Source organism: Erpetoichthys calabaricus, chromosome 2, assembly GCF_900747795.2.
Source record: "Erpetoichthys calabaricus chromosome 2, fErpCal1.3, whole genome shotgun sequence".
Classification (NCBI taxonomy): Eukaryota; Metazoa; Chordata; class Cladistia; order Polypteriformes; family Polypteridae; genus Erpetoichthys; species Erpetoichthys calabaricus.
The window spans coordinates 169,544,186-169,568,415 of NC_041395.2; the positions used below are offsets into that span (position 1 = coordinate 169,544,186).

The 24,230-nt window shown below is 38.9% G+C and overlaps 1 protein-coding gene across 1 annotated transcript in view; it reads left to right on the forward strand.

Annotated features, from left to right (window-relative positions):
- The window catches only part of efhd1 (EF-hand domain family, member D1), a 39,246-nt gene extending 15,768 nt beyond the window's left edge, over positions 1 to 23,478 (forward strand). Inside the window, exons 2-4 of the mRNA XM_028794758.2 lie at positions 2,699 to 2,846; positions 7,178 to 7,312; positions 21,011 to 23,478. Coding sequence (XP_028650591.1) covers positions 2,699 to 2,846; positions 7,178 to 7,312; positions 21,011 to 21,145 — 418 coding nt within the window. The 3' untranslated portion in view covers positions 21,146 to 23,478. The remainder of the gene's footprint in view (positions 1 to 2,698; positions 2,847 to 7,177; positions 7,313 to 21,010) is intronic.
- Positions 23,479 to 24,230: the final 752 nt, after the last annotated feature.

Here is a 24,230-nt window from a genome sequence, read left to right on the forward strand (position 1 = left end):
GGTTTATGTGGGTTTTGCTTGTTTTCTCTGCTGTTGAAGCTATTTTCTGTTCTATTCCAGTTTCTCCACAGGCTGAATGGTGATGGAATGATGGTGCATGTATGTGTGAGGTAGTCCTATGACTGACTGGCACTCCATCTAGGGCTGAATCCCAAGGTCTCCTTGAGGCCATAGGGAGAGGTTGTTTGATTGCTTTGTAAACCACATTGTTACAGTGATGATGTTGACAGGCACGATAAAATAAAGACATACTCCTTTGCTAAGAAGTTAGAAGTACATCGAACTAAAGGCACCAAACAAACAAATGTTTTGCTTTGTAAACAGAAGCAAAATTGCTATAAAAAGTCTTGGTGCGTTACATGAAATGTTTTCTAGTAAGCTTTGTGTTGTCAGCTATGAAAGGCACTTTAGAAAACAAACTCTGATTAATGAATCCTATTTTACAAAAACAAGGATCTCAGCTTAAGCTTGCACTACACATTTCAAAGGACTGAAGTCATCCTTTTTTCCAATCTTTCATCAAAAAAGTTGCTTCCAGCACAATAAGGAGACTCTTGTTTTCTGCTTCTCCGGATGCTAAAAGTTGGTGCCTTGCCAGGAACTCCTTCATAATGATTGAAATAGAGCAGCAAATTGTTTTTTACCTCATACCCAAGATAAAAGGGGTGGGGAACCAGTCGAGCACACAATTAAATAGATTTATTTAGCACAGTCAGCTCATTGTATGAGAGTGGAACACAAACTATACAAATTTTGCCCTTCTTTAACAAAGCCCATCTTGGTTGGATTGTGAACTCATTCGTAGCGTCACACCAACTGGACAGAGTCCAAGCCTAAATTCATTCGTCCAGCCCCCAAGAGCCTTCTAACTGGCTGTAAACTACATTTCTCATGAAAAAGCATTGTGTGCCCTACCTGCAAAATCATTTGACCTGGTAGTCACTATGAAGAGCACTAGATAAGACAAAAGTTGCTTGTTATTGTTAGTATACTTGAACCCAAACTGCAGCCACTTGTTAAGATCTCTTCAGGGATACAGAGGCAGTGGAGTTTTGTTTCATGTGAACAGTTGATCAAGCATTTTTAATTTGTGTAGTGCCTTTCATAGGCAACAAAAAGAAATGTGGGCAAGCATCAAGGGCAGCATTAGATTGCTTTGGATTTTCTGATAAAGCAGGATTCACAGTGACTACAGTTTAGGTGAGTCATGGCTGGTATGTTGGACAGCCTTGGTGAAGAAGAAAGGCTTTGATGAAAAAAGAAAGAAAATAAAGAATTAAAGTGTCACCAAATGAAGGCCAGTCAGGGTGAAAAAAGATGCATCTTTTATTTGTTTTTTTTTTTGAATGCTAAGATTCAAGGAACCTCATCACCAGCAGATGCCGGGGTGAGTGGGCGACATAAAGCTGTGCCATAACCGACTAATGGATTTGCTCATTGTTTACTGAACATGTGCATGTGATTCACGGTACACTGTGCATTCTACGGAGTCTGAGAGTAGAGGCAAATATTATGTGATGTCGCCACCTTTTCCTCCATATAGCTACTAAGGACTGAGCCCTAACTCTTGTTTAGGAAATTAACAAAACTGGGGTGTTTAATGTAAACCAAAGGGCTATAGGTCCAGAGTTCGGAAAGGTGTTTCAGATGCATATGCTGTATTTGTATCTCTACAAATCAGAATTTCATTGTGCTTTATATTTAAGTTATATAGCTAGAAATGGGATCAGGAGAACATTCCCAAGGGAGACATGCAGAGCACACTTCTGAAGTCAAAAGGATAAAAAAGGAGTCATGACCCTCCACTAGGAAGCCAAAAGGATGCCACTAAGTTGTAAGATGGCAGAGAGTCAGGATGTAATGAGAATGGGGCCCATTATATATTTAGGGAGCCCTGAGAAACAGGGCTCTAGTGAGCTCGTGAGAGAACAGCAGTTTGTTCTTGTCAGTAGGTAGCAGCAGAGGTATCTGTTCTAGTAAAGGTGTGATGCTGTTGCCTTAGAGAGACAAACAAGCAGCATGGAAATGGCCTTGAAGAATGAGTACTTTGAGACCTACTCAGTGGTGCTAAAGCATAGGACTAAAGATCTCAAATTCATTTTGAACTACCGATTGAGTGAGTCAAGTCTCCACATAGTGCACAAGCTATATAGGGGCCATTAAGGAAACATTAATTATGGAAAAGCATTGTATGACATGAAGTGGATAGATTTTATAATGTAATAATATGCTGTGGGGCGGCATGATGGCGCAGTGGGTAGCGCTGCTGCCTCGCAGTTGGGAGACCTGGGTTCGCTTCCCAGGTCCTCCCTGCGTGGAGTTTGCATGTTCTCCCCGTGTCTGCGTGGGTTTCCTCCGGGCACTCCGGTTTCCTCCAAAGACATGCAGGTTAGGTAGACTGGCGATTCTAAACTGGCCCTAGTGTGTGCTTGGTGTGTGGGTGTGTTTGTGTATGTCCTGCGGTGGGTTGGCACCCTGCCCGGGATTGGTTCTTGCCTTGTGCCCAGTGTTGGCTGGGATTGGCTCCAGCAGACCCCCGTGACCCTGTGTTTGGATTCAGCGGGTTGGAAAATGGATGGATGGATAATATGCTGTGCATCTAAAATAGACTTTCTGTCATAATACCAGAAACTGTCTAGTGGACATTGCCAGTGTTTTTAGTATTAACAAATCTCCCATTTTTTATCATTATGTCTAGATATGATTCTGGAAAGGATGGATTTATTGATTTGATGGAACTGAAGATGATGATGGAGAAGCTTGGAGCCCCACAAACTCACCTAGGCTTGAAGCAGATGATCAAGGAAGTAGATGAGGACTTCGATGGGAGACTTAGCTACCGAGAGGTACAATAGGGCTGCTGGATGGAGTATCCACAAGTCAGATGTTTGATGGGAACAGAAATTATTTTTTGCAGCAAAGTTTCAATAACATTTCAATGGCATTCAAACTAAGGTTTTGGCTAGGCCAATACATAAACCTCTATTTCTTCTTTTTGAGCCATTCCTTGGTGGATTTGCTAGTGTGCTTCAGATCATTATCGTGTTGAAAGGTCCATTTCCAGTTCAACTTCAACTTGCGGACATATGGCCTCACATTCTTCTCAAGCACATTTTGATATGATCACATTGCATCCAGATTAAGACCACCACAGGCCCCTGGATGACTTACCTCCTTACCAGAGAGTTGATCATACTTTTAGGGTTAGGGTTAGTGAAAAGATGCTTAGTCTGGTTATGCTTGGTTCCTAGCGCTAGTGGAAAATAATTATTTCTGTTAATTAATTCATCAGGGCTCCTGTTGTGAAAATAAGTAAATAATTGTGCTTTATTAGTAAAATGCCTTGGTCATGTATGACAGACACTACATAAAATGTAATCTGTTTATGAAGAGATTTGTGCAAATGAGCTGGTGGACTCCCCAAACTTTTTTACTGTATTGGAAACATCAATTGAGCTTCAGCATTATTGCTTGGGGGGTGGCACGGTGGTGCAGTGGTAGTGCTGCTGCCTCGCAGTTACAACAACAACAACAACATTTATTTATATAGCACATTTTCATACAAAAAGTAGCTCAAAGTGCTTTACATAATGAAGAAAAGAAAAATAAAAGACAAAATAATAAATTAAAATAAGGCAACATTAGTTAACATAGAAAAGGAGTAAGGTCCGATGGCCAGGGTGGACAGAAAAAACAAAAAAAAAAAAAAAACTCAAGAAAGCTGGAGAAAAAAATAAAATCTGTAGGGGTTCCAGGCCATGAGACCGCCCAGTCCCCTCTAGGCATTCTACCTAACATACAGTGGTGTGAAAAACTATTTGCCCCCTTCCTGATTTCTTATTCTTTTGCATGTTTGTCACACAAAATGTTTCTGATCATCAAACACATTTAACCATTAGTCAAATATAACACAAGTAAACACAAAATGCAGTTTTTAAATGATGGTTTTTATTATTTAGGGAGAAAAAAAATCCAAACCTACATGGCCCTGTGTGAAAAAGTAATTGCCCCCTTGTTAAAAAATAACCTAACTGTGGTGTATCACACCTGAGTTCAATTTCCGTAGCCACCCCCAGGCCTGATTACTGCCACACCTGTTTCAATCAAGAAATCAATTAAATAGGAGCTGCCTGACACAGAGAAGTAGACCAAAAGCACCTCAAAAGCTAGACATCATGCCAAGATCCAAAGAAATTCAGGAACAAATGAGAACAGAAGTAAGTGAGATCTATCAGTCTGGTAAAGGTTATAAAGCCATTTCTAAAGCTTTGGGACTCCAGCGAACCACAGTGAGAGCCATTATCCACAAATGGCAAAAACATGGAACAGTGGTGAACCTTCCCAGGAGTGGCCGGCCGACCAAAATTACCCCAAGAGCGCAGAGACGACTCATCCGAGAGGTCACAAAAGACCCCAGGACAACGTCTAAAGAACTGCAGGCCTCACTTGCCTCAATTAAGGTCAGTGTTCACGACTCCACCATAAGAAAGAGACTGGGCAAAAACAGCCTGCATGGCAGATTTCCAAGACGCAAACCACTGTTAAGCAAAAAGAACATTAGGGCTCGTCTCAGTTTTGCTAAGAAACATCTCAATGATTGCCAAGACTTTTGGGAAAATACCTTGTGGACTGATGAGTCAAAAGTTGAACTTTTTGGAAGGCAAATGTCCCGTTACATCTGGCGTAAAAGGAACACAGCATTTCAGAAAAAGAACATCATACCAACAGTAAAATATGGTGGTAGTAGTGTGATGGTCTGGGGTTGTTTTGCTGCTTCAGGACCTGGAAGGCTTGCTGTGATAGATGGAACCATGAATTCTACTGTCTACCAAAAAATCCTGAAGGAGAATGTCCGGCCATCTGTTCGTCAACTCAAGCTGAAGCGATCTTGGGTGCTGCAACAGGACAATGACCCAAAACACACCAGCAAATCCACCTCTGAATGGCTGAAGAAAAACAAAATGAAGACTTTGGAGTGGCCTAGTCAAAGTCCTGACCTGAATCCAATTGAGATGCTATGGCATGACCTTAAAAAGGCGGTTCATGCTAGAAAACCCTCAAATAAAGTTGAATTACAACAATTTTGCAAAGATGAGTGGGCCAAAATTCCTTCAGAGCGCTGTAAAAGACTCATTGCAAGTTATTGCAAACGCTTGATTGCAGTTATTGCTGCTAAGGATGGACCAACCAGTTATTAGGTTCAGGGGGCAATTACTTTTTCACACAGGGCCATGTAGGTTTGGATTTTTTTTTCTCCCTAAATAATAAAAACCACTATTTACAAACTGCATTTTGTGTTTACTTGTGTTATATTTGACTAATGGTTAAATGTGTTTGATGATCAGAAACATTTTGTGTGACAAACATGCAAAAGAATAAGAAATCAGGAAGGGGGCAAATAGTTTTTCACACCACTGTAAATGAAATAGTCCTCTTTGTAGTTAGGGTTCTCACGGAGTCACTTGATGCTGATGGTCATACAGACTTCTGGATTTTAATCCATCCATCATTTTTGGAACATCATGATACTTAGATTAGATGGTAGTGGCGCAAGCCACCACCAAAAGGACACCGTAAAAGGAAACAGAAGAGAGAGTCCAGGTCCTTCCTGTGTGGAGTTTGCATGTTCTCCCCGTGTCTGCATGGGTTTCCTCTGGGTGTTCTGGTTTCCTCCCACAGTCCAAAGACATGCAGGTTAGGTGGACTGGCGATCCTAAATTGTCCCTAGTGTGTGTGTGTGTGTGTGTGCCCTGTGGTGGGCTGACACCCTGCCCGGGGTTTGTTTCCTGCCTTGCGCCCTGTGTTGGCTGGGATTGGCTCCAGCAGACCCCGTGACCCTATATCCTGTAGTTAGGATATAGTGGGTTGGATGATGGATGGAGTATTGTTTGGGTTTGAGCCATACTGACTTCTTAATTCACTCTGTGCTTAAGAACTGGACTCATGTATTGATATTTTCCATCATTCTGTCTGTCTATCTCCTTTATGTCTTCATTCTTAGTTAAGGTTACTTGCTGGTTCTTTTTAGTGTATTAAGTTAACAGATGAAAGCCAACAAACAGAGTACCCATGCATCACTCATGAGGACCACAAATTTCCGTGCAATTAATGCTCATGTCAAACTATCTCTTTATAGAGACCATAATAGTGTATGAGACCTGTTACACTGAAAGGAAGAGGCATAATTATCAGTATTGCGGTTTTAGACTGTGAATTAATCAACATTCACTTCAGCAAAGAAAAGTTAACTCTGAATAACTTAGTGCTGATCAAAAAATGATTTTGTTTTATCTTATTAGCTGTTCTGTTGAACCCTGGAGATGAGCCACTGAAAGTGAAGGCTCTGAAGTCAGGAACGCTCTGCTCCCTTCATCTGTTGGCTGGTATTGGGTGGGTGGGTGTGTGTTTGTAACCATCACTGAGATTCCACATAGCCCATCTGTCTCGATATAGGCTGGGTGTAGCAAAATACATTTAATGCATAAGTAACGTGCCAGCCATGTTGTGTAGCAACAGTCAAATCTGAATATTTTACTTTTACTCTAGAGCTTTTTACTTGCTGTTTTTATAATGCAATGCAAATGATGAGGCAGAGCCACTAAAAGCCAGTTGCCTGGGATTTTTCCTTAAACAGCAGACAGTAGTTTAATAACCCCCATGAGGATCTTAAATTAGCAAAAGTGCACAGAGGCAGTTGTCTGAAACATCAGTACATTTGCTGCTTAAACAGCTGCTTGGTTTTAGTCAGAAGGTTTGGACATTTCTGTTTTTTTCATGGACATGTGGCAGCACAGGATGTGAAGAATGATGATATTTATAGTACAGTATTAGGCAGCTGTGAAGAGCCCGAATATCATTCAAAGTCAGAGCATTCAGTACTCCTAAATTTGGCAGTATTGGTTTAGAAGAATCTAGAAGCAGGTGAAAAGCTGGATGTCACAGCTGTGAGAACACTTCCAGTATGCTTTTGAGAACAGGCTGAATGAAATGTGCTTAAAAAAAGAAAAATAATAGACAGGATGGTATAAACCGAAGAAGTGAAGGGAAAAGAAGTAAAAAATGGACGAGAAATGTGTAACTTGAGGAGAATGGTAAATGGAGGGATAAGAGTAAACAGCAGAAGGAATATTTAGTCTGTCATGAACAGAGAAGCCTGATTGCTTTTATTTCTCAACAGTTTCTGCTAATCTTCAGAAAGGCAGCAGCCGGTGAGCTGGAGGAGGAAAGTGGGCTAATGGCTCTGGCACGACTCTCTGAGATTGATGTTTCTACTGAAGGTGTTCTGGGTGCAAGAGACTTTTTTGAAGCTAAGGTATGAGTATAAATTGTTTGAAAGCATAATATTTAACTTTTTAACAGAACAATAATTATATATAGTATTGTATGTTCATCCTTCTATTTGATTGAGCTCTCATTTTTTTGATAAAACAACATGAGGTCTCAGGAGCACAAGTCCCAATTCAGGCCCTAACTCACTAGAACACTCAAACTGACTCATACCAAGCCAGCCCAACCTTCACATTTTTGAGATGTGGGAGAAAAACTCACACTTACACAGCAAAATGTGAAGCCATTACACATATAGTAACCATGACAAGTATCAAATCCTAGTTCCTGGACTTGTAAAACAAAAACATAACCATATGCCAGCAAGCCACAGGGTGACATATTTTTTTAATTACATTTATTTTTAGATAACATTTTCCATTTACAAGCCCAAAAGAACTGTACATCTTAAAAACACAGTATAATTAAAATAAACTGAAAATAACATACAACACAACATAAAACACTGCTGAACACAGAATCATCTTCTACCCATTGCTAAACTCGGTTTAGGTTGAGATCACAGGATCAAAACTAGTCACAACAAGTCCAAAAGCAAAGGAGGAACCAATTCTAGATGTGGCATTCATCCATTGCAGGGCATATTCAAGCACTTGCTCACACCACTCTTCAACTGACTCATACATTCTGTCTTTGTAATATGGGAAAAAAAATCTGAGCGCCCTTAGATCAGTGCTCCGCAACCGGTGTGCCACGGCACACTGGTGTGCCTTGAGCCGATACAGGTGTGACGCGGTCAAATAAGACAATTTTCTAACTAAATAATATTTCAACGGTCCTCCTTAGAAACACAATAACGAGAATACGTGCAATGAAATATTCGCTTAAATAGCCTTTTAAAGGTTTCATAATTTTATGTGTCATTTCTCTGAAATAATAAATCCCATCGCCTGTTGCCTAAGACGTAGGCCCTACGTAGTCGCCAAACAACTCCGTAGTACGCTTTGATAGGCAGAGCGCTCCGTACCCTCACCTAGATTCAATTCAAGCCGATGTATTAGTCGTGCTACATCGCATTCACTCGTCTTGCGACAGTAGTTATCATCCATTACTATTAGTTGTGTTGCTGAATTGTGTACGGTTAATGTTCTTTGTGTGATTCATATTTAGTTTTATACCCCTTTAAATATGGATACATTTTTACGTGGAAAAGATTCGTCTTCACGTACAGATGATGAAGAACCCAGCACAAGTGTTGCAAAAAAACCCAGAAAATTGTGAAAAGGAAGTACAACGAAGACTACATTCGATATGGATTCTCGTGGTGTGGTGACGAAACGGCTCCAAAGCCACAATGCATCATTTGCGGCGATCAGCTATCAAACGAGGCAATGGCACCCAGTAAACTAAATCGCCATCTAAATTCAAACCATCCCAGTTACTCCAAAAAAGACAAACAACTCTTGTGTTAATTAAAAATGATAAGCGGTCATGCTTAAAAGATCTTGACCAAGAACTTCGGGTTGCGCTGTCAAATATTGAGCCGAATATAAAACTTCTGTGTTCATTGAAACAAGCGCAGGTATCACATTAATCAGTCATTATGTTATAATAATTATTACGATTGCATAAAAGTAAATATAGTATAGTTTTTATGTATGTATGTATACGTATAATAAATGTATACATATAATAAAAAATGAAAATTTATTGTAAAATTTGTGATTTAAATTAATATCTATATATCAGTGGCGTAGCTGGAGTTCATGTTGTCCGGGGCGGTGAAAAATTTGACGCCCCAAAGCTGAAAGAAATTTTTTTTTGCGCCTCTTCAAGGAACAAAAAAAAAGTAAAGTACCGTAGTTTGGACGCCTCTAAATAGCTGCCGCTCGGAGCGGACTGCCCCACCAACCCCGGCCAAGCTACGGCACTGCTATATACTGTATTTTGGCTTTTGATGTGCCGCGGAATTCTAGGAAGAACTTTGGTGTGTCGTAGGTGAGAAAAGGTTGCGGAGCACTGCCTTAGATTCCTTAGAGAAGAAGCCAACATGGAAGAAATATGCAAATTTCATACAGAGTTAACAAGGCAGGATTTGAATCAAGGATTTGTAAACTGTGAGGTCATACCACCCATTCATACAAAACACATGTAGAAATATTCACACATATATATAGTAAAGGACAGTGCTCATGAGTGGCATCATGGCTGGTATTGGGCAAGGTTCCTTTATTGGATGGGAGGCCATCCCTTTGGAGGCACAAGAAGAAAGGCAGGGTGATCCCTATTTTAGCCAGGAAGTTGTCAGATAATGCCAGTTTTGAATTGGGTATACCAGCATCCTGGCAGGGTTGAACCAAGGAACAATACCTGGCCGAGGAGCCAATGTGATAGCAGGACCAGGGGAGACAACCAGTAAGGGCTATATGCTCCCCCAGCATGTTAGGTTGCAGCATCCTTGGTTGGCACTACCAGTATGGACACCCACAAAGCATGCTGGGAAATGTATCCCCATGGGGCATCCTTGTTAGGTTCCAATGTGCCAAGGCGAATTGTGATGCTTTCAGGGACTTTTTTCAACCCAGAAGTGCTTTAATTTGGCTATATTCTAGCACCGGAAGTACTCCCAGGTCTAAGATAAAAGAGGCTTCGCAACCACATACAAGAGAGTCAGAGTTGGGAGAGGAGCTGGACAACACTTTTCTGGAAGGAGTGGAGGAATAAGAGAGAGAGAGGGGAAGAGAATATTGGTGGTCACACAATGAGTACAAAGCCTTTTGTAAGATAAATAAACCTTTTTTTTTGTTTTATTGGCACTTGTGTAGTCATGGTTTGTTTTAGGTACTACAATACCCCCTACTGGTCACAATATATAAATATTTTTTATTTAGTGCGTCCATTCATACATTAATATAGAAGTTCACATACAGTAGCTATACAGTGCATCCGGAAAGTATTCACAGCACATCAATTTTTCCACATTTTGTTATGTTACAGCCTTATTCCAAAATGGATTAAATTCATTTTTTTCCTCAGAATTCTACACACAGCACCCCATAATGACAACGTTAAAAAAGTTTACTTGAGATTTTTGCAAATTTATTATTATTATAACATTTATGCTTATTATAACAAAATGTGGAAAAAGTGATGCGCTGTGAATACTTTCCAGATGCACTGTATACTGTATTTCTCTGCACACCATAGAGGGTGCCACATCACTGCAGGTGATGGAAGGCAGGACATAGGTGCTGTGATAGTCTGTTGCATTATCCACCAGTCCTTCTCACTGTGTAGTGACTGAGCGATTACTCTCTAAACCCACAGGTTTATGATTCAGTTAGCAACTCTGTTTGACAATGAACAAATCACTTAACAAACCTTACCTCCAAATATTTATGTAAAAAAACTGTACACGCTACAGAGCTTGTGCACTTGTGAAGTGCCTTCAGATGGTTTTCAATATAGAAAGGCACTATGGGAAATAAGGCTGTTTACTTGGTTCTTCTTTGGACCTCCCTTCTTATGTTCAAAGATCAGAGTGAAGTCCATTCTGGTTACAGTACCTTGTAGTAAAACCACATAGAATCTGGGTTCATTTAGCTTTACATATATCTATGGCTTTTGATATGCAGTGCGTGACGTTAAGTGAAATTGCCTTTTAAAAAGGCACCAAAGTGTTTATTGTGGACTTCTTGAATAAAAAGAAATGAAAATCTATTGGCTCTTTTAAAAAAGGTAAGTGGAAAATAGCATAAGAGGGTTTTCTTGGAAGGTGGTACATGCAGATTAGGCTCTGGGCTGATCAAAGCAAGCTATTTGATTTTACGGATTCAGTCTATGGAATCATTGTAAAATTTAAGCCTTGAGAGTTGTTACAACTGACGTAGTTTACTGTTGGACAAAAGAGTTTAAAGTTTGATTCTGTTTATATCGTCAGTGTTGAAAAGGACTATTTATTTATCAACTGAGGAACATTTCCCATACCGATTTGTAGTTATTGTATACATTTGGAGTTGTATTATGTGTTTCTGTGCCTTCTTACTGTTGTTTTAATATACTGATCTGGTCCATACTGAAAATTACCCTTTACATATTGGTAAAAGGCAGAGATGTGCTAGGAAAGATTTAATATTGGCCTTTAACTCTAAATTTAAATAGGGTTATTACACACATCATAACATGCTAATATTGTTCTGCTGTCACTAGATTGTAGGAAACATGTAGATAAGGATTTCGTTGTACTTAGTACATGTGACAATAAATCTCTCAACTGTTTACACTGACAATCATTTAATTGAGGCATTCTTGGTACACTGTAGCCCCCTGAAGGCCACCACCATAATCTTATACTGTCTGCTGGTTGCCATTTTATGCTGAGCTTCATTCATTTAACTCCATGTAGTAGTCATGAATATAACAAATATTCAAAGGTAATCATGCAAAGTTTGCTTTCTTGAAATACTTCACACAAATTACCCATTGTTTCTGGATTTATCAGCTTATTGGTCAATGTATTAAGGAGTAATGTGTTTAAGTAAGCACATGTGCTGTTAATTTGGTAAAACTGACAGATCTGTAGGAAAGTACCAAAGGGCATTGGGTTTTTTCTATGCTTTTGAGGACACAGTTTCCACAAGGGTACATAATGCACTTGCTTCAGTTCCAAGAAAAAGATGAAGTGATGTTAAATGAATTAAAAAATACAATAAAGACAAAATATACATTTTTGACCTGGTTTCAAATGCATTAAAATAAACACGTAAACATTTTAGCTTTTTAAAAAATTTTGGTTATAAGTCACTCTTTGATTTAGTGTTAAACATCTTAGAAATAGCGTTATTGAGCAGAAAATATGTGATGACATGATTAACTAGTAAAATTTATTAATTCATTTTGAAATACCCATATTGTAATTTATGTGTGCAGGGTAGCATCAGTGCGGGATGGGATGCCAATCTATTGCATAGCACACCCACTCATGCATACTCAATGGTCCAGTGTAGAGGTAATCAAGCACCATTACATAACTGAGAAAAAACACGTGGAGAACATACCAACAGTCCACGCAGAGGGACCAGGCTGATATCTGAACCATGTTGTTGTTGCCAGTGATATAATTTCATATTTCAAATAGGAGATGAGTGTTTACTTTGATATATATGAAACAATACTTGGAGTCTATATTTGATTGAACTGTTTTACTTATTGCAATGTAATTTATAAGTTAATAAAGTTAAAAATATCAAATTTCATACCCAAGAAGATTAAGTTTCATGCACCACTAAAGTGTGAGATTATCTGTTGTTCTGTCATAGCCTGAAATTGTGGAAGCAAGTTGGCTGAAAACAGCTCTTCAAGCACTGCTGCCACACACTATTTTTACATTAACCCCTTGCAAATATACATTTTCTTTTTACTATTTAAAAAATGTATCCTCCTGAGCAGTAGTTGTGCAAAAATATAAACAGGCTGTTAAAGAAAATTCCTTTAAGGCAACAAATAATGGGAGGGCAAAAGTACCTTGATATGCAAGCAAAAACGAAACAGTGCCACCTCGTGGTGAAATGGGTAATTGCAATGACTCTTAAACAGTTCAGTAATCCATCTGTGTATTCTTTTTTTTTTTTACTGAAAATGCCTTCCCCTTTTCCAGTTGAACTGAGTGAAAAGGTAAATAGTATATTTATGTCTAGTGTTCATAATTGTCAAACTAAACTCCTTATCTTGGAGTAATAACTGGTCTCTACTAAAATGCAACTCTGAAGCATCACACTCACATAATGATGGAACATAAAGTAAAGACTAACCATATAATTTAAGCAACATCCCTAAATTCCACATTTATGTTGACTCGGATCTTAAAAAAATGTTTTAAGAAGAGACTCAGCAGAACATTAGAAAATATTAGATAAGAACAGGTTATTCAACCCAAAAAAGCTAGTCCCATCCATTTAATTCCTCCAAAATAACTTCAAATCTAGTTTTGAAGGTCCCTAAGTTCTACTGTCTACCACACTACTTGGTAACTTATTTCATGTATCTGTGGTTCTCTGTGTGAAGAAAAACCTTATAATGTTTGTGTGAAATTTCCCCTTAACAAGTTCCCAACTGTGTCCCTGTGTTCTTGTTAAACTCATTTTAAAATAACAGTCTCAATCTACTGTACCAACTGTCTTCATAATTTTTAAACACTTCAGTCATGTCATCACTTAATCTTACTTTGATTTAACTGAAAAAGGCTCAGCTCTTTTAATCTTTACTCATAACTCATCCCCTGCAGTCCTGGAACTTCTCTGGACTTTTTCCACGGGCTTCTATGTAATTTGTGTAGCTTGGAGTCCAAAACAGCAACAGTACTCCAGATGAGCCCTTACCAGTGTGTTATAAAGCTTGAGCATAACCTCCTTGGATTTGTTCTCTACACATCATCTATATATATAATTCACTACGCCGCCGACAAGTAGCCACCCATGGAAAGCACGCAAGACAGCCACGCCCACCAACTCTAAGACCATTGGATACAACGACAACTTGCCGAGCCACGCCCACCACCTCGGACGCAGCACCTCACAACACAGGGCGTTATTCACGTTTGTCTCTGCTAGACTCCACATGCACCTCTGAGCCACGTTGACTTTTCATTATTTTTTTCGGTTATGACGCACGTACCACCATCGCAAACTGTTTTACACGCCATGGTCTTACAGTTGGTGGGCGGGTCTCCGTGAGTTGCTCTTGCGAGCGGGCACATGACCAGGCGGTGTGTATGCTTTGAGAACGAGGGTGGACGGGGCAGGACCATGTAAGAAGAGGCATGTTTGTTGCGGATGTGAATCGCTGAATGAGCGTGTGACGGCGGTCCTCCAGTTGTCAGTCACGGACAATTGTATGTTTCCCTCTCAAAACACAATGAAGGAAGCAGTCTTTAAAAACCAATAAGCCCTGTGCCTCTGTTTCATTAGCATCTCACCTGCTTCACCGATGTAGGCCCTGCAACAGTCGAGACGCTCTCTCAGCAGCTGACCTTCTACACAAGCTGTGTGGGTAGGTGGGTGTTAGTTAATTAGTTACTCAAAGGATTTCAAGATTTAATATGCACAAGCGGTAACACTGCAAAATCAGCCCAAACCAGAAAAGACGGCTGGCAAAAAGTGGCCGACAAATTAAACGCGTGTGCATTGTACTTACTGAAAGCAGCGTTACGGATTTTGCAAATGTTCATTTTTTTCCCTCCTTTTAGACAACTGTGTCTTTCCGGAAGTGTTCAGCCATCAATAAATAATTATGCGCCGTATGCCTGCAGGAACACGTGCAACAAGCGAGAGAGAGCGAGCGACACAGACACACACACACACACACTCATTCATTCATACATACATACATACATACATACATACACGCGCGCGAGAGAGAGAGCGTAGATAGCATCGTTGCAATGTTACTTTTCTTGGTAGCTTATTACATTACGGATGTTTCACATGTTCAATTTTTCCCGTGCTTAAAAGACATTAAAAAATTGTTTTTAACTGTGACTCCGGAACCTCACAGTACGCAAGCTATATTAAGCATCAACAACAAAGACCCGCTACACCTTAATCTACAAGTACTGACAACTGTGTTGTTCAGGAAGTGTTCACCCATCAGTACATAATTATGTGGCGTATGCTACGCCACGGGTTGGCTAATTCTATATAAACTAACATCCTTCTCATAAGGTGTACTTTCAATTGTCAGACCTCCCATTGTGTATTCAAATCTAACAATTTTACTTTCTGTAATACTTTACATTTACTTACATTAAATTTCATCTGCCACAAATTTCCTAAACCATTCAACAGATTCTAAATTATCTACCAGTCCACTTAACTTGGTATCATTTGCAAACGTAACCAGCTTGTCTTTTATATTCATATCCAAACCATTTATATATATATATATTAAACATAGTACCAGCCCTAGCAATGACTCCTGATGTCCACCACTCTTAACTTCACCCAATTCTAAGAAGGTTTCTTGCACCATAACCCCCTGCTTCCTGTGTTTTGGACAATTCTGCACCCATCTGTGCACTACATCCTGAACTCCCACCCCTTTGGTTGTAATTATAAAATGCTTTCTGAAAGTGAAGATAAATAATATCACATACACTACTCTGGTGATTATCATTTTATTGCATCCTCATAGAATTCCAGTATGTTAGTGAAACTTGATCTCCCTCATCTGAACCCATGCTAACTGTTCCTTAAAACTCCTGTTCTTGCCATGTGTTGCACAATCATTTCCTTAATAATTCCTGCCATTAATGCACGTGATGCACATTAAACTTACTGACATTTAATTACGTGTTTCTGCCTAATCAGCCTTTTTATATAATAGGATAATATTTGACATTTTCCAGTGTGCACAGTGACTTCCTAAAAATATGCATCACTAGAACATATACGGACAAAAGTATTGGGACACACCTCTTAATTATTGAATTCAGGTGTTTCAATCAGACCTATAGCTACAGGTGTATAAAATGAAGCACTTAACCATACTGTCTCCATTTACAAGCATTTGTGAAACAAAATGTGTCGTTCTGAAGAGCTCAGTGACTTCAAACCTGGCACTGTGATAGGATGCCACCTTTGCAATAAGAAGGTTCATGAAATTTCATCCCTGCTGGATATTCCACGGTCAACTTTAAGTGGTATTATTGGAAAGTGGAAGTGTTTAGGAACAACAGGAACTCACCCATGAAGCGGAAGACTACATAAAGTCACAAAGTGGGGTCAGTGACTGCTAAGGTGCATAAGGCGTAAAGTTGCCAACATTCTGCTGATTTTACAGCTGAAGAATTTCAGACTTCCACTGGCATTAAAGTAAGCACAAAAACTGTGCGGTGGGACCTTCATGGAATGGGTTTCCATGGCTGAGCAGCTGCATGCAAGCCTCACATCACCAAGTGCAATGCCAAGCGCTGGATGGAGTGGTGGAAAAGTGTTCTATGGAGTGACGAATCACACTTCTCTGTTTGGCAGCGAGATGGGTGACTATGAGTTTAGTGGATGCCACGAGAGCGTTACCTGCCTGGCTGCATTGTGCCAACTGTGAAATTTGGTGGAGGAGGGACAATGGTATACTGTAGGGCTGTTTTCAGGGTTTGGGCTAGGCTCCTTATTTCCAGTGAAGGGCAATGTTAATGCTTCAGCATACCAAGACATTTTGAACAACGCTATGCTTACAACTTTGTGGAAACAGTTTGGGGAAGGCTCTTTTTTATTCCAACATGACTGTGCCCCAATGCACAAAGCAAGATCCATAAAGACATGGTTGGATGAGTTCTGTGTGGAAAAACCTGACTGGCCCGCAAAGAGCTATGACCTCAACCCCACTGAACACCTTTGGGATGAACTGGGAAGGAGATTGCGAGCCAGGCCTTCTCATCCACATCAGTGTCTGACCTCATATATGCTTTACAGAAAGAATGAGCACAAATTCCCACAGAAACACTCCAAAATCATGTGGAAAGCCTTCCAAGAAGAATGGATGGAACCTGTTACATTGCAAAGCGGGGAGTAACTCTATATTAAAGTCTATTAATTTGAATGCAATGTCATTAAAGTCCCTGTTGGTGCAATGGTCAGACGTCCCAATACTTTTGTCCATAATAGTGTATGTTGAGTGGCACTAAAATGTAAGTGACAGGAAATGAAAAGTGGTGGCATTCAAAGTGTGATGAGTTGCAACATTAAGTAAGGAAAAATCAACATAGGAACTAGGCTTGTAATGGTTCTGAAACCATTTACCGCAACACACCCAACACCCCTCCAACCCAACCCCAGCAGATCCACTGCGACTGTTTTAGTTGTAGCCTGTTGAGCTCTATAATGTTGCAAAACTCATTTCCTTTTTCACAATTAGCACTGTAACACATATAAATCAAGAAATTATTATTCTAAAAATGTGTTTAAAGTTTGATCAAGATGTATATTTTGTAAATAGTCAATCCTCATCTTTCGCATGTTAATATATTGAGCCTATGGGAAACAGGGGGTTTAGTTCCACCGACCAGCAAAAACTGTACTCTTTTGCTAGAGATTGCTCAACAATACGGTACACTTTTCCTCAGGGAATTCTTTATGACAAAACACTATTTTTGGCAATATGCACTTTTCATGAAATAAACCATAACATACTTTACAGAAAAAAATTAATTGGTAGCATGCAAAAAACATTGGTCATCTCCTAGAACTCTGTGATTCTTTGCGCTAACATCCAAATTAAAAAAAAAAAATCTTTACTCGCTGCTGTCGGAAGATCCTGGTGAGGTCTTTACATTACCTGTCCTTCACGGCTGGAGGTTGGCGTTGGAGATCGTAAAGGACACAGCGGCTTCAAATAATCTGTCAGCGACGCCTGCTTCGTGCGCTGTTTGAACTTAAAGGATTTGGTGTACTGTAGGAGCATAGCACAGGCGAGTTGATGTTCAGCCTCTAGCCAACTGGTCAATTCGTTAACTCGCTAGCAATAATATCAGACTCATGGCCGATATACATTTCATGAGGATATGAACTTTTTATTACACTAGCACGAAGCTTATCCAACACTTTTATTTTCTCACTAATCCACATCACCGATTGCACGCTTGGGCGTAAACCCCGATTAACAGAAAACGTAATTTTTTTTAAAGCAAATTAATCAAAATATGCAATGAATGCACGGGGAGCTACTGTATCGGATTGCAAAATTGACAAACCAAACGCCACCATTCCCATGATAACAGATAACACCAAGAGCTTTGTGAATGTGCTTTGCACATCCTGTACAGTTTAATCTGGGCAGAACAGAAGGGAATGGGCGTTAACCAGCCCCCGCTTTTAGACAGAGTGAGAAAAGTGGTCACTTTTTTCGAACGTAGCACTACTGTTGCAGCAGTGGTAATGGGAAAACAAGAGATGACATGCTTGAGCGCTACCTTGAAGAGAAGGCTGCTGTTTTCTCAGTACTTACAGATAGGAGTATTAAAATGAACATTAAGGACATTGTTACGCTGTCTGATGAAGATGTAAAAATAGCTGAGGGCGTCGTTAAGGGTCTCAGACCACTGTAAATAGTGACAACTCTATTTAGCACTGAACAATGATAATGCCACTGAAACACAATTCTGGCATCCATGAAGCAAAGTGACTTCGATTCAGCAGTTGAGATAGATGTCAAATCTGCCATTGCATCTGACGTTAACAACAGATAACTTCTTCATAAAACATAATCGAAGCATTTTCACAAAAATGTGTGGTTAACTGAATGCACCACTGTTTATTTCTGACTGGGTTTTTATTTTTTTAATTTATTTTTGCTTGCTTAAACTTGCCTTAAGTGAATCTATCTATCTATCTATAGTTAATTTATGTGAGTTAGGTTAATGTACAATGTACTTTGTTGCTCTCTTTATTGTTTTTTTTGTGTAAAAACAAAAAAATGAGGCATGAATCGAACTGTGGATTAAAAATCAAAGTCTGAACCAAACCAAGGATTTGGAGAATCATTACACCCCTAATAGAAGCACATTACGTTCATTTCATGTGAATATACAGAATAATCTTCCATTTATGGATATCTGACATAGGGAGACATTTTCCATATAAGTGAGACATTTCCAATTTAGATAGATATTTGACATATACAAGTGAAAAATACTCTATATAGCCTGGAAATTTGACATTTGAACTGGACAACTGACATATAAGTTGGACATTCGCTGTTTACACTGAAAATATGTCACACAAATTTGATATTTGCCATATTGTACACCAAAATGCATATTAGAAATAAGATACCATGTTTATATTGGGCATCTCCTTAATGTAGGAAGGCACACTACCAAAAAGAGTGCACCGCTTTACAAACAGTATCCCAAAAATGTGTAACAAAACCTTATACATTTATGGATTAACCACATTCTTGTCCTAAGCCTCCATATTGTTGGGAAAGACCTTATGGAAAAGAAAATTTGTGAATTATGTTTGTGAAGCCTAACCTCAAGGCCTGGATTTTATACTACAAAGCCACCCTTTTTATCCCAGTCTCTGACTGACATTGTAAACCTGCTCCAGTCATTTAAACCATCAGTGTTACAAATGCAGAATAAATTTAAATAACTGTAGAGCAGGAATCCACTGCATAAGGTAAAAGCTGTTTGACTATGTTGATTTATTTACAGAGGTAAATATAACAGAATGGCATTGTATGAAAAATCCATTTTTTTTTTTTTACTTTTCTTCCACTGTTAGGGAAACATAAGTTTATGAAACAAGCCTAATTTTAACTGCATTACAAAATTCAGCTTAAGAAAATGTTTCTGGATGTCGTGTTTGGTTTTTGTGAACCTGTAATTTCTTGAGATTTGAATGGAAAGTACTGCAGCATGTGCTCATTGCAGCAATTAAAGCTCTTGAACTTATCTCATTAAATCGCCAGGGACAAACCTCTACCTCTACCTCTAAACTTTTCAACAAGTTCAACAAGGACTTGCTAACCCATATGGACTAGGGTCACTCATTTGCAATTTTCTCCATGAAAAGAAACCCTAAGGATCAAATCAGGATTCAAGTGCTAGGAAAGTGACAACACTTCCCACTGTGCTTATTATGTGTAGTAAAATAGTTAAATATGCTGCTTAAGAAAATAATACAGCAATGGATACAAATGAACAATACAACAATGAATAAAGTATTTCATTATCTAAAAACATTACCGATTTATTTTGTAAACAAAAGGGTGCAGACCTCTCCCAGTAGCAATGGGTACAAGAGAAGAATCAACCTTCAGAAAGTGCTTGTCATTTGACATTATCGTCCAAAGACAATGGGGTTTGCATTGTTGTAGCTTCACACCTCTAAGGTACTGGGTTCAAATCACAGCCCAGTCTCTGCCTATGTGGAGTTTACATGTGCTGCTCATGTCTGTGAGAGGATTTCTCCATGCACTCCTATTAACAACCATATTACATTCGCCTCCCGTAAATATACAGAATAAATTGAATCAGTAGACCTAAAAATTAATTTGATGTTTTGCCTAATGTCCCTATATAACTAAACAACACAATTGTATAAAAGGTACGACTAACCCTAGACAGGATGCCAGTATCTGCATACATGTCAACAGTCACACTTTAAAGCTGCCAAGTAGCCTAACATACACATCTTTGGGATGAGGAAAGGAAATGGAGTAAAGGGAGAAAGCTCCCATGGACAAGGGGAGCCTATGTATACTTCACAAATGCAGTGACCGACCCTTGGAGTTTGTCACAGAAGTGCATATTAAAATTAATAAAAAGCTAGTAAAATAATGTAATATTCTCCAACCTGCTTAACCCTCATTTAACATAATTCACTATCATAAATGAGTATCATTTACCAAAGGAGATATCACCATTTTCTTTCTAAGCAATTTACATATCTATACATTTTTTAAATAATAAATACCCACAGTGGGGGGTGAATCCTCTTAGCATAGGGTTTTTCAAGTTCAGTCATGGAGCCCCCAGCAACCCACAGTGAAATATCTGCTAGAATCTTTATATTGCAAAATAGTACTGTTTCAGAAACTACTGAGGTATGCTGTGTTATTATTTACAGGCACAATAAATCCAAACTCTGATACCAAAAAGTGGATGGACAGATGAGTCTGACTTCCTGGTTTTGTAATTTTTTTCACTTATTTGTCATTTATACAGGTTCAAGCTTTGGCTATTGGCAGTAAATTTGAGGAGGAAATCAAAGCAGAGAAGGAGGAGAGAAGGAGGCTAGAGCTGGAGAAGAAACAGCGAAGGGCTGCTTTCAAGGAGCTGCAGTCAGCCTTCACGCCCTGAGTTCTAGGGGGCCCTTGTGATGTGCTGACCCCAAGATTTGAGAAGATGTAACCCCAACTCACCCATCTCATCACTGCTGCACTGCCGACCTATTCAGTGTGGACATGTGGCTCAAGTCAGTCATTGAGCGTCTAGTGTAATTCTAGACAATTGAGCATGGCCAGCTGAGTGACACTGTCTTCACGGCCTGGCAGCTGGATAGGGACCATATGTAATAGTCAATGATTCAGTCCTTATTTTATATTGTGCCTTTAACAGAACACACCATTATAACACCCTTTACAAAGCAATCAAGTATATTATTTTAAGAAGAAAAAAAATGTGTTATCCCTTGTAACTGCTGCAGGTGTAATAAAAGATCTAAAGACTTGCTATAATCCATCATCCCGTATGAAAAAAGAATATAAAGGAAGTGTATGGACAAAGAGAGTTACTGCTTTTTTATTTTTCCTCCCATGTTATTGTTATTCATTGTGGATAAGCCAGGAATGTGATACTTGCAGCCAAAGCATCACTCTAAATGGAAGAAAGCTAGGGCTATGCTGACTGGCTGAGGAATACAGCCCGAGTCCATTCCCCCTCTCCCACCATCACACTTTTTTTGTGCCAGTATTTGCTTTACTTCGCCAGACAGGACCAAAATTTAAAATTCTAATGCAGAGCTTGAGTGGTAGTTTTGTAATTTTTTCCCTCTTATGGGCTGCTTATCCTTTGATTTTCAGGTTGACGGATTCCCTTTTTCCTAGAACTCAGGTATTATATTCAGGGTATAAATCATTATGAAACACCCAAAATGACAGCGAAACGTGTCAAGATGAGAGATATTCCAGTCTGAACATATGCAGGTTAGGTGTTCATGTGTGGATTGGGTTTTCAAGTCATTAATAATAATAATAATAATTCATTGAAATATGTTGGTTATGGGTGCACTTAGTTCACTGGCATATTCGCTTCACTTTCTTCATCAGTTTCGGATTTACTGTCATGTAGCCAATGCATGTCAGCTGAAGGAGGGCCAAAGTTCAGGGAGTCAAGAAGGTCTGGCTGACAACTGGCGGACTCTCCAAGTACCTCGGACAAAACCAAAATAGTTGAACAAAAAAATGACATAAAAGTGTAATTTGAATCCTCTTAACACAGGGGTTCTCAAGTTCAGTCCTGGTGCCCCCAACTTTGGCTGCAGACTTTCATCTCAACCAGTATCACACCTAGTAAATCATGTTTATGTTTAGTTACTCTCATTGTTTAATTTGCAGGCCGTTTATTTCTTTTCACAGTTTGCATTTAGAAACATTCAATAAGAGATTTACATTTATAATATGAAAAGGTTTGCTACAGCTTTAAATAATTAACTCCATTTTGTCATTTTCTTTTTGATTCACTTTTTTCTGTGGAGTTTTACCTCTTAATTTTATCTGAATACTGACAATTAATGATGAGACGCAGGTGCAAATGATACTGAATTCCAGGGGGCAGAAGCTGCTTCAATGTTAGCCACTTGTATAGTTATTAGCAAGAAACAGTTTTCAATAAACTGAGCCTTAAAAAGGAACACATATTAACAGCATTATAAAAAGAATGAATTGCCTAGTAATCCTTTAGCACAAGAAATTTGCTTTTATAATGGAGGAGTCCAATTAAAAGCAGAAATTGGTGGAGAAGAAACCTTGCCGCCATGGGAGGCACACAACTGAACTTGAAGCCTCTGTCCTAAGCCAGCCCCTACCTGTAGTTGTACTTCGAATTGTATATTAAAATACCAAGTATCATTAAAAAAACAGATAAAACCATCTCTGGCTAAACTAAATAATTATAGTATTTTTTTTAAATGTTAGAGGGTGTCCAGGTGTGTATGCTATGACCTGGCACCCTGTCCACAATTTGTTTTTGGTAGCTTCAAGTGCTAGGACGACAGATTGCAGCTTCCCATTACCTTGTAATAAAATTGACTATAGAAAATGGATGGATTGATAGATGGATAGCTTATAATGCAAATTCTGCTTTCTGTATTATGCTTTACATTGAACAGTGAACATTTTGTAACTTAATTTTAGATGTAGTATTTTCTCACAGAAAAATAAACATTTAAGATTCTAAAATATATTTCTAAAGTAAAGTGTTTTTAAAGTATATAAATATTTATGTAATTTGAAAGTTATTATAACATATAGTTTACATATTCTATAATAAAGACAGTCTCCATTAGAATATATTATGCTGTCAGTATTACTGATACCAGAGTAGTCTGTGTCCATAAGACATATCTATTTGGCTTGGCAACATGAGGCATGCTACTTTAGCTTATCCAGTTAATGTACTAGTAAGGTAAAGAACCATAACCAGGGCCTGATACTAAAACATGGGAGCTAAGCTCTTAACCTAAGGATGGCACTAATAAATGTGTCCCCTGTCCAATTATACAGTAGCATTCAGTTATGAATATGCTGCAATAAGTAATATTCATAGGAAATAATGCAACAGAGCATAGTTTACAGAGTTAAAATGACAAAAAACCTTTGTTTCAGAAAGGAATAAAAGTCTATTTATTTGCATTAATGGAACTGTTGTGCATGAGGTAGCCAGATTCAAGGCTAAGGTAACCTGTGTAGAGTTTGTATAATAATAAATAATAATAATTCATTACATTTATATAGCGCTTTTCTCAGTACTCAAAGCGCTATCCACACAGGGAGGAACCGGGAAGCGAACCCACAATCTTCCACAGTCTCCTTACTGCAAAGCAGCAGCACTACCACCGTGCCACCTGTATCTTGTTTTCATGTCCATGTGCTGTGAGCTTTGCCACTCATAATGTTCTTAATGTTAAGCTTGTAATGAATCAATTTCAATTTCAAACTTTAGCACTATGGTTAGTATTTTTACCATTCAGCTCTAAGAAACTTGAATCCTGACCCAGGTGCAGTGTGATTGGAGTTTGCACTATCTGCCAGTATCTGGATAGGCTTTCTTACTGGGTATTTTGGTTTCCTCCCACATTTCCAATCTGGTTGATTCGTGACTCTAAAATGTCTGATGTGACAGGATGGAGGTGTGTGTTCCCTGTGATGAACTGGTATCTTATTAG